Source organism: Periplaneta americana, chromosome 15 (assembly GCF_040183065.1).
Source record: "Periplaneta americana isolate PAMFEO1 chromosome 15, P.americana_PAMFEO1_priV1, whole genome shotgun sequence".
NCBI lineage: Eukaryota > Metazoa > Arthropoda > Insecta > Blattodea > Blattidae > Periplaneta > Periplaneta americana.
Genome location: NC_091131.1, coordinates 130,794,745 through 130,806,770, shown reverse-complemented (window position 1 = coordinate 130,806,770; position 12,026 = coordinate 130,794,745). Strand labels below are relative to the sequence as shown.

The 12,026-nt window shown below is 35.4% G+C and overlaps 1 protein-coding gene across 12 annotated transcripts in view; it reads left to right on the top strand.

Moving 5' to 3' along the window:
• Window positions 1-12,026, top strand: part of LOC138715332 (cytochrome P450 4C1-like) — a 193,411-nt gene that overhangs the window by 147,175 nt on the left and 34,210 nt on the right. For all 12 annotated transcript variants that reach the window (XM_069848126.1, XM_069848130.1, XM_069848129.1 and 9 more), the window contains one exon: window positions 5,660-5,865. In XM_069848126.1, coding sequence (XP_069704227.1) covers window positions 5,660-5,865 — 206 coding nt within the window. The remainder of the gene's footprint in view (window positions 1-5,659; window positions 5,866-12,026) is intronic.

Below are 12,026 nucleotides of genomic sequence, written 5' to 3'. Positions count from 1 at the left end.
TATCAGAACCAGGTGATACATTATTTCTTTAAGTTTTGGCTATATTGATTATTTCATCATCTGTTAAAGAATAGGCCTACTTAGAAGAAAAATAACTAATTCCTTTTTTCAAGTATATAGGACTAAGCATCACAATTCATACAAACTTCCAGACTTTTGAGCCAGTGGTCATAGCATAGGCGGAGAGAGAAGGGTTTCCTTGGGGGGGGGGGGAAGCAAAAGAATAGAATCCTCATAACGGGGTTAAGGGGAACATCATTTACCTCCTCCTCCCGTTATAGCTTGACCGTGGTGCAATATATCGGAATATTTGAATTTGAATTTATTTATTTAATACTTTACACTTGAGCTACATTAGGCATTGCAGTCCGAAAGAGCAGAACCTCGTGCTCGGGCGCAGCAATGATTATTTTATGATTATTTAAAGGTATTTTCGAGGGCATGTTTCTTACAATGTTACATATACATCCGCGATGTTTCGAACCAAATTGTAGCCTATAGGACTTGAATTGTAGGTCTACTACAAATTATAATAGGGGATAATTTAAAACAATCTCCCTCTATTTCTCTCTCATACAGAAACACATGCATACATCTATAAAACTACGTAATAGTGCTACCAGAAACTTTTTTATATCGAAGTTTACCTTCGTGAAAATATCATATGAAATATAAACTCTAATTATTTTATTTAATCTCGTCTTTAAGTTTACACATTATACCGGGATCACTTTTCTTTTTTCTGCATTGTTGTTATTCATATTTCCCCAAGTGGCGGTCTGAACGCCTGCAGACTTCTAACACATGAGTACAGGCTGTTACAAAAGAAAATTTACAGTGCTTCCATTCCTCAAATAAGTATAGAAATTCTTATACATTCAGAAATTGGAAATAAATAGGCCTATTATAGTACAGATATGATCTGAAGACATTAATTCACCAATTTAAGCACAGAAACTTAATTCTAAACAAAAACAAAAAAGGTCTTTTGAATTCAATATTTTCTAACGTTAATATAAAAAAAGAGTTCAGATCCAGTTTGGGGGCGCAGTGGCCCCCATACCCCTCATAACTCCGCCTATGGTGACTATTAACATTGTCAACTGAAGAGAGTAGGCTGGTGTTGATTATTAACGGAGCGCTCGTTATTAAGCATCTTTAACAAAATATAAACTCGGAAACCTTGTAATTCTCAGGTAACCTTCTATTAATATATTTAAGAAAATGTTAGCTCTAAGTCCAGATCTTGTTATTATATAATTTCTGTTCATATATTAACAGCTAACTCGAAGTTTCATATTGTTGTAGATCTATCAAATTTTAATATTTTGAAATTCTATCTTTAATATCTTTATTACCCTAACACATAATATTTTCCTATATTTACGATAATCATAGAAAGTTAAAACTGATTTCAGCTACATCAAGTTTTGTATTCAAGGATAGGTAATTAAATCGAATTTCACAACTATTTTACTTTCTCACCAAGTATAAATGGAAAGCAGTAAAAATTATTTATGGTTATAATTTTTTTAAGTCTTCTGGTGGTGCAATTTTAGAAATAATAGTCTTGAAAAAGAATGTAGATAAGAATATATAAGGTGTAACTAAAATTTATGTGAGAACTTTAGAGGCATATTCCTCTCTTATATAGGATTTAAAAATTTTATATGAACATTGGTCTGGAAGCACTTTATTTCCTTGTTAAAGCCCTTTTTCTACAATTGTGCTTATATTGTATGATGATGAACATTATGACTTAAAAATAGCATACCATATAGAAGTCTGTTTCACAGAAAGTTCTCAAAATGGCCTTCGTTAGCACGGATACATGCATCAATCTGTCATCATATTGAATCTCGAATGCACTGATGTATCCTGGAGATTGTCGTATTGTATTGCAGCCTTCCAATATTGGGGCTCGAAGGCTCTCTTCACCTTGCACCGAGTGCCATACACAAACTCTTTTAAATTGATCCACAAATAGTACAAGTCCTGTGGGTTTAGGTCCGGAGAGCGCGGAGGCCATATACTTGGCCCACTCTATCTATCTCTCACGGAACCTTTGATTTAGAAGTCGTCCAACATTGGCACTGAAATAAACAGGAGCTCCATCATGCGTGAAGTACGTGCTTCGTCGTATTGCTAACGGCACACATGATGTAACAAAACAGGTAAGATGTAGACTACTCTAAGGACACTTTTCATCTTTCTCCGTTGAACCTGTATGCAAGAACGTGATGTCTCACTGTAGCGTCAGCAACAATTCGAGCCCAGACATTGACAGAGAATCCTTGTTGATTACGTGCTTTAGGATTCTCGTCTGCCCATATATAGTGATTGTGAAAATTCACAATCTGATCACGTTGAATTTTGAGCACTTCCTGACATATCAATGTGGTATAGTATTTTTATTTGACAATGTATACGGCATCATACAATGTAATCAGAGTTGTATAAGAGGTATAACAAGAAAGTAAAGCTTTACCCTTCCAATGTTCATTTAATATTTTTCATCCCCTGTATAAAAGGATTATGCCATTAAATTTTTGACATATATTTTAGTTACAATCTGTATATGAACTGTCACAGAATGAATAATAATAATAATAATAATAATAATAACAATAATAATAATAACAATAACAATAATAATAATAATCATCATCATCATCATCATCATCATTAGCGATGGTAGATTTTAGCAACTTGAAATTAAAAATTTAGGATTTTAGAAATCAAATTTAACATTCTAAAGCTCTTTTATTGTTGGAATTAGCATTTTTAATAATAATAATAATAATAATAATAATAATAATAATAATTTATTTTAGCTGGCAGAGTTAAGGCCGTAAGGCCTTCTGTTCCACTCAACCAGCAAAACTATACATACATATGTATCAACTTACAAAGAATTCAACAATTTGATTTAGATAAGAGCTACATGCATACAAGAGTTATTTACGAATTAAACAACAAAATACTATGAACTATTAATTAAACACTTTGTAGCGCTTTGGGCTGAAACATTTTTTATATAAAGTTTGGTGGTAGAATTTGTGTCATCACTCATCAATATGTTAACAGATAGGTACTTTTCTAGATATTACAGTTAAAATTGTTGAATATTTTAAGTAAGTAAAGGATCACAATATAAAATTACAGTGAAATTGTGAATATTAAAAAACATGCCAAAAGATACGATGTGGTTTTATCCCGACCCATTTTGTTACTCAATTATAAGTGCCAGCTACCACATACAGATCGCATAGGCAGGCAATATTGTACCACCAGACAGATTATAAAACCCTAAAATAGCAGTATAAGTAACAACAAAAAGGATATCAGGTAGGTCCCATTCCTGTGCTATTTATGTTATAAAAGCTAACATGGATGGGTTATCAAACTATTTATTTAAAAAGAAATGTAAGAACCTGTATGTGGCGGGGCCTTTAGATAGACTCTGATTTCTTCTACAGGAACACAAAAATGTCTCATAAAATGTAATTTTGCTCTCATTTTGCAAAAACACATATATTTCGGCATTTTATCGCCGATTAAAGAACTACACTAATCTACTTAACATAAGCTTACTTTCAAACAAAAAATTGTGTATTTTGACACCATTTGGGCACATTTCGCATTTACTGTGATCACATCCTGTAACGAGTTTCAATCTAGTAACTTATTCTATTTGGGTCTTCAAATGAATTCCACCTGTTACTAGTTTCAAGGGACTGATAAGTGCTTCTTTTCCTTGAATTGATACTGGATAATTAGGCGTGTGAATTTATCTTCAGACATTGTTGGGATATATTGTATCAAATTTATATTATGTTTTGAGTTTTTTTATAGAATTGATGTAATTTCTATACGAATTATGAATACCTATTCAGAGAAGTTGAATTGTAAATGTTTCCTATATGGACGGAACAGGTCATATCGGCCTACTATGATGATGATGATGTAATTTATAATTTTTGTGTCATATTTTTACTTATTTTATAGCCGATTAAGGTGTACCTCTGTTTTTCCTAGGAATTTCATTTCTGGTACCATTAATCTATTCTGTCCTGTTTCGAATAGTCAAAATTTTACTTTCATACATTAACTTTAGAATTACTATTGTGTTGCAGTCTTTTAATCTGTTTCTTTGTTAATTGGATTTGAATATATGGGTATTATTCTATAAGCGTACAAGTGTCAGAAATTTTGTAATATTAACTTCGATATTTTTTTTTCGCCTTGTACGAGATAGTTAAGCTTACTGATTTGTTAAGGAATTTTATTTTAAAATGTAAGCTTCCTTTATACAAGATGTAACTTAAAAATTTTTCTATTTTGGATTTACTTTAATACATTTTCATTTCGAAATATATTAGAGTATTGTTTCATATATATAAATATACATACAGCTCTTTTTTTTTTAGATTTTTTAATTACATGTAATTATTTGATCTTCAGCATACAATAAAATATTTAAAGATGTGTGATTTTGAGTTACAGTTCTTTGATTGTTTGTATATACTTTTATTTCATTTTATGACTATTTTATTCATAGAGAAGATATGGCGAGATTCTTATGCCTTCGGTCAAGATGACGCTAGGCATAGACATAGGCATATCCATGCCTAAGAAGGATACGAAAAACGACTGTGGCTTCCACGAGACATCAGAGTTACAAAACAAATTATCTCTCTGATGTCTGTATTGATTAATCTTTTATATTAGTTTAGTTAAATAAAATTATAACATTTCAGAAATCCAGCTGTCCTAGTAATAATTATAATAATTGCACAATTTTTTTTTCTACAGTAAAATAATGACATAAAACAAACTCCAAATTTAATGTAAAAATTACGTGGAAATAGAAGAGGGATTATGAGTGGTAAAATCCATTGTTTAGCCCTTACAGTCTCCCATCGACGAAAGACAACGTGAAATTAGAAGTATAAAATCTGTGTAAATGCCTTTAACTTCCCCGACATTTTCTCCCATACCTAGTGTATTGCCTCAAACAAGCATAAATATTCTTACATTATAATGACTAGGGCGAAATGGACAGAATGGTAAAATAGAACCCTAAAACTATTGATAAACTGTGATAATTCCTGTTGGAGGCCAAGGGAAAAATAACGTCAGAGGTGTTGAAGAAAGTAATTGCAAAAATTCCACACATCTTTATAAAAATTGATAGTTATTGGCAACCATTTGCATAAAAAATCTTTAAATTCTTATGTGTTAATTCAGAGTAGATCTAAGTCTAAACTTTCTGTCGTGACTGTATATTATTGAATAAAATATCCATGTAATAGCATCAGTTGTATCAATAGTTGCCATTTCATTTTCTTCTGCTAAAATTTACTGCATAAGAAAGGACACCGTGTGAAGCGAGTGAGTGGAAATACGTATTATAGATTTCAAGCCGGGAAAATCATCTTTTGTGGGTCTACTGCTTAATTTATCAACGCATTACACTTTCTGAAGTTCCTTCTAAAGAGACGTGCTATAGGACTATTTGTACTATCCTATTAAGAAATTTCTGTTTTTTAAAGTGTAATAATGACCTTCTAGTTTTAATTCGAACTTCGATTTGAACAGCAATAACGTTCAGTCGAAAAGAGTGCTTTCTTCATCTCATAATTTGCTTATTTTGCAGCATGTCACATGTGATCATGATAAGGAACTTCTCGCCTTGGCAACATTCAGATCTGATATTCAACCTCTCCCCACTCGGCAAGTTGAGTAGGAAGTGCTTGACCGTAATACATGGCATGACGGACTATGTCATCAACAAGAGGAAGAAGGAAATTATGCAAGATATGAAAGAAAGGAAATGTGAATCTGGCGAAGATATTGTCTTCGGTACGTATGGTATCATGCTAAGTGCTAATTCAGAAATATTAAGTACTAATCCATAATACACAGAGTCATCATCATCATCATCATCATCATTATCATCGTCGTCTTCAGCGTCATCGTCACTACTAGGCCTGTAACTTTTTCCCCTTCCTCTTTTTCTTCTTCGTGTTGCTTGCTCTTTTCCTTTCCTCTTAATCTATTCCTTCTTCCTTCCCTTGTGGGGAGGATAATATCGTACGTCTCCTGGAGGGAAAGAATCTGCAACCAAGAAGTGATGACCCGGACAGACATGAAGAATACAGCGGTCCAAACTCTACAACTGACGTAGAAATGGGGCGGTCACGTGCTGAGGCTCGAACAGTCAAGATGAACCTATGCATCAACTGTATGAAACCCGAGAATAGGGAAGAGAGGTCAGGATAGACCGAGGCGGCGTCAGTCAGATCTGTTCAGAGAAACAACAGGAGCAGTATGGTCCAGAACAGCTATACACCGAGAAGACTGGTGAAATCTAGAAAGAAGAGCGCTTGAACCCAAAACAATGTAAGTATGAGGGACTGAGCGGGGATTCAAATTCGAGTTGCTCAGTTCTTGGGTTTGCTCTGTTCACCCCATTGCTTTTAGTCCTTTCTTTTCCTCCACTCCTAATTTCTTCATTCCTTCCTACATTCTGCTTCTCCCTTTTCTTAATCTCTGTCTTCATCTCCTCGTGTCATCTACGTCTCTTCCCTTGCTGCCATTCCTTTTCTCCATCACTATCTCTTTTCTTATCCTTTTCCCCCACATTCCTGTTCTCTTTTAAGGCCCGGGCTCTAAGACTTTTATTCTCTTCAAAAAAATCTCAATTTTTAACTACAGTGGAAGCTCTTAAGTTCGACAGAAATCAAATGCGACCATTCTATAGTTCTACTGCTTACGAAGGAGAATTAGACATGCCTCTATACGGGCACTAAGAAATGGGTTTGCCATTTGAATGGGAATTGGTTCTGTGTCTTGTAGTGATACTTTTGTTAAAGGAAAATAGAATATTTTATTGATTAGGACATCCATAGTGATCACTGATTTAAAATTAATGACCTCTTCTTTTCCTATTTGAGAATTGTGCCGTTTGTGAAACGGAACTGTCGAAACCCACTGTGGTACTAGAAGCGCCCACACAAGTCTCGGGGCGGGCAGTAAATGAAAGTACAGTACTGTATTCGTTGATGGCTAACCAATAAGAATTTGTATTCATTTCACCTGCCACACCCACTACCCTTATTGGACTGAACTTTCAATTCTGTTTTGTCGAACTTAGGAGAGTCCACTGTACTTATACTTTCTTAGTCTTCTTCTCCTTCTTCAAAGAATAGGTTGTTTAGCTTCTTTCTCCAATCACCGCTCTTTATATCTATCCACGTCTCTCTCCCTCCTTGTGTGAATAATTCAAAACTATCAGAGGGTGATGTTGAGTAGTATCCTTTTTTATAGTCTGATATGTTGAATTAGCTTGGCATTTCGAGGGCCGAACCCGGAAGGATTCATGTAGGCCTACTTAGGCTTAATTACTTTGACCCATTGTGAGCCCCATAGGTCCTTTATGCGATTATTGTTCAAGTCCAACAAGTGGCTTGGGAGGTGTTCGTGAATCCAACGCTGACAGGTGAGCCACTCTGCCTTAGCCCTTAAAAGGCAAAGTCCCATTCTCAGACGAGTACCTGGTAAGCCTCAAGTCTCTTAGTCCCTAATCCTCCCTATATTAGCATTGTACTACCTCCTAACACTTCACCCCAGCCAATTTTTAACTATTGCAGGTGATAGAAGAAATGAGGGGAAAGTGGAGTGTTGGTGGAACGAGGGAAACAGCAGTACTAGAAGAGCAGTATTTTATGTTGTCACTTCTAAATTGTTTTGGCTTGAATGGACCGAAAGTTTTCAGAATCCTCTGTCAATATTGTCTAACTCTTGATATCCATTTTATTATTTCATTGCACAGAGTTTAAAGAGAAAGATTTCAGATAAAGCAAAATAACGATTTCAATATTTTCACGGAAATACACGTGACTCTTATAACATTATTTAAAACTTACATTATTGTCTACCCAGTTTTCGACGAGGTCAGAAGTGCATTTTCCATTATCACGTAGAGCCTGAATGTTTCTTAACTTCGCACCCCTATTAACAATGTTTGGCGGCCACTTAGGTTTTTACGGAGGAGAAACTCCAATCCTTGTACTACAGCCGGTGGCTTATTGATTGAGCTTACCATTCCTGTACTGTGAATTTTGTCGCCGAACAGCCGCGCTCTTCAACATATACCTACAGCACGTTGCACTATGAACTTAGCCAGGGCTATGGTAATGACAATGATGTTTTGAATTTATGATAGCGATATGAGTGGGATGTCCAATGCCGAAACTTACCCAGCAATTATGCTTCAACTGGTTGAGGGAAAACCTCGAAAAACCCCCAGCCAGGTAACTTATCCTAACCAGGATTGAGCTCAGGCTCGCTCGTTTCACGGTCAGACGTGTTAATCGTTATTCCACAGCGGTAGACAGCCTCTTAGTTAATACACTTCGTTTGCTGGCACTTTCTTTTCATTTCAACTCCAGTTCAAAATTTGTGTGGGTTAAAACGTGATTGATATCATAAAAAAATTAGGAAAAAAGTTCTAAACACAAATTATGCTCTTAGAGATTTTGGGAACGTACGACATGTTATCTATACCCGAATATTAGTATGACACTAGACTTCGCAAACTGACTGACGGAAGGACAAAATAAAAGTTGAAATTTGTTGCTTATTATTATTATTATTATTATTATTATTATTATTATTATTATTATTATTATTATTATTCATTCTGAAGCTACAAATTATATTAAATAACGAAATAGAATGAAACTAGTGGAAAAATTGAAAGAGGATGTTCAGAATTCATGGATTAATCGTACATAATCTAGCGCGACTGGATGTTACATTTAATTATGAGTTTTATTTTTCGTGGCAACGACAACCTGTTCTAACTTATGTAATGAAAACACCAGATGCCGTTAGTCTTTAAGGTTGAAATTTGTGTCATATAAAATCCCCAAAAATTATTCATACAATCTAAGGACATGAGGGTTTTCCTTAAGAGTATCTTCTTCTTCTTTTTCTTCTTCTTCCATATTGGCTACCAAGTCTGTTCATTCAGAGACAATAATTCAGTCATCTCTTTGTGGTCTTCCTCGGCTCCTTTTCATTTTTTCGGAGAGTTGTCCCTTACAATCTTCACTATCCTATCTTCTGGTATTCTATCAACGCATTTCTTCCATTCTGCTCTTCTTCCAGTGTTCCATTCCCTTATAACTTGGAACCCTATACTGCTCCCTAATGACGTCAAAGCTTAAAGACTATTTTAACTATTTTTCTTAGTATGTTTATTTCAATGATTTCAGTAATTTTTATTTTGTTCTTGCTTCAGCTTCATAACTGAATATCAGTTTTATAATAGATTTGTAAATTTGTAATTTTGTTTCCATTCTTGAATATTTATTTTGCCATTTTGTGTCTTTTAATTTGCTGATGCTATGACGTTGTTAGCAGAAAAGGTAACGATAGTAAAGGATATGCTACTGGAGCTAAATGACAGCTGTGAACAGTATGAGTTGAAGAACAAATGCAAATAACACGAAGAACATGGTCATAGGAAGAAAAATACAGAAAATAAACTTGCGAATCCTAAATGAAGCAGCAGAGCAAGTGGACAGCTTCAAATAGGATACTTGGGATGTACTATATATAAGGAGTAACATGAGCTGCTACCAGGAAGTCAAAAGGAGGATAGCACTGGCCAAGGAAGCTTTCAATAGAAAAAAAGAGCGTCTTCTGCAGACCTCCGGAAAAAGAATTAAGGAAGATACTAGTGAAGTGCTTTGTATGGAGTGTGGCATTGTATGGGACAGAAACATGGACATTACGACGAAGTGAAGACAAGCGAATAGAAACATTTTAAATGTGGATATGGAGAAGAATGGAACATATGAAGTGGACAGACAGAATAAGAAATGAAGCTGTGTTGAAAAAAGAATGATGCTGAAACTGAACGGGAAGAGGAAAAGGAATTGGTTGGGTCACTGGCTGAGAAGAAACTGCCTACTGAAGGATGGACTAGAAGGAATGGTGAACGGGAAAATAGTTCGAGGTAAAGAAGATATAAGATGATAGACGACATTAAAATAATTGGATCACATGAGGAAAGGAAGAGGAAGGCAGAAAATAGGAAAGACTGGAGAAAGCTAGGTTTGCAGTGAAAGACCTGCCCTTGGGCAGAACACTAAATGAATGATGAATGAATTGTGTCTTTTAGGCCTCCTGAAATTGTTGCAGCTGGCAGCATTATGAATTTGTTACCGATCTCATATCACATAGAAGAGGACCATTACTAGTTATTTCTGTCTCTTAGATAATTGAATACCATCAGTTCATCACTTATCCTACTTTAAGAGAATAAATAATTAATAAGTATATTGCGTCAGGGGCTCTCGGACTGTGGTACGCGGATGTTTTGTAGGTTTGAGTATATCCGAAATGAAACTATACAATTCTTACGTATTTTCCCCCCACCCTAAATTCGAGACTGACAGTGAAAAAGCTTAGTTCATGTTTTGAAAATATTTTGTATTTTTTTTTAATGTCATTAGCAAATTCGCTGATGTGGTATACAAATGTTTAAAAAAATTTCAATCATCTTGAAGATGTTTTCTTTTGGCCTTTCTTCAACATTTCGTTTAAGGGGCGGCTCTTATTACCATTCAGCTATAATGAGTTATCATTTATGGGCTCCATTTCCACTGACAACGCCTTCCCAGAATAAAAAAATTCCTGGTGAAATCGTTCGCCATGTTCGTCACTAACCGAACCAAGATTATCAGAGGAAAAAATCCTAACGGGAATGGAGAAAATGCATTCTAAGAGACGTTTCGGCCCATTTTACCGTACGCTTTTAACAAATTGTCCACTAATTACTTATAGTATGATTTAAAAGTCAACACCACAGAGAGAACAAAATTTGTTATATTTATTGACACGCTTACTCGACATTTTTACATTTAGTGTTAGAAATAGCTTATTTAAATACTCACAACGACGTTTTTTTATTTTTACTGTATAAGTATTCTATGACGAAGCAAGACACAAACACTCCACAAGACATAGAACCAAAAGCCCTGAGTATATTTAACAGTTCCTCGATGAGTAAATGTGACTAGCAATAAAAACCTTCTGCATTTTTGTGGAGGCTGTAATCGGCTGTATCGGAAGTATGTAGTCCAGCACATTTAGAAAAATTGAGAGAAACCGCTTGGTATGAATATGTTTGAAATTAACCATACAATATGAATGTTTCATGTTTTGCAACCTAAAATTAATAAACGTTCGTTGATTTCATTTCCGATACATTTGGGTCATTGACCGCTAAAAATGCAGTATATTATGTATATATAATATATATGGCGCATATACGGCTTATGGCATACGGAGCGTAATCCGAATCTCAGCTGTGAGCAATCTGATGGCATCACGGTGTTCCGAATTTCAACGATGACGTCACTGATGCTTCATCGGTGTCGCACCGGTTCCATCAGCTTGCAGAGGTGGTGGCAGTCTCCGTCAGCCGCCGTCAGTGAATCTGATTCGTTCTTGTATAGGGCGGGAATTAGCAGACGAATGACATCGTGCACTATTGTGTCAAGGCGGTGTGTTCTGCTTTGTTGTTTGTAATGAGCACAACGTAAAAACAATAGCCTATGTTAATGGCTTATGAGGGAACATATCAACGGACCAGTCATTACTACTGGTTAAAGAAATAAATTGTTTATGCTCTACTTTCTTTGAACGAGATGACAGTACGGAAATTTCGCAAAATCTTGCTAGCGTAGCACGGACAACAACTGGTACAGCCGCCATGATAGCCATCGAACCTTCCAACAGTTTTGTTCCTATTTCACTGCAGCGTGACGTCATTGTTGTCCACCAATCCGGTAAGATTCGGAATACGCTGACGGCAATTGAGTCCTGAGGAAATGACACTGTATCGGCCCGTAGTCGCGTTACGAATTCTTCCCTACTCTACTCCTCTTGAGTTCTTTCTCTATTGCAACGGTCGGCCTCTGTTTACTTTGAATAGTTGGTATAAATAA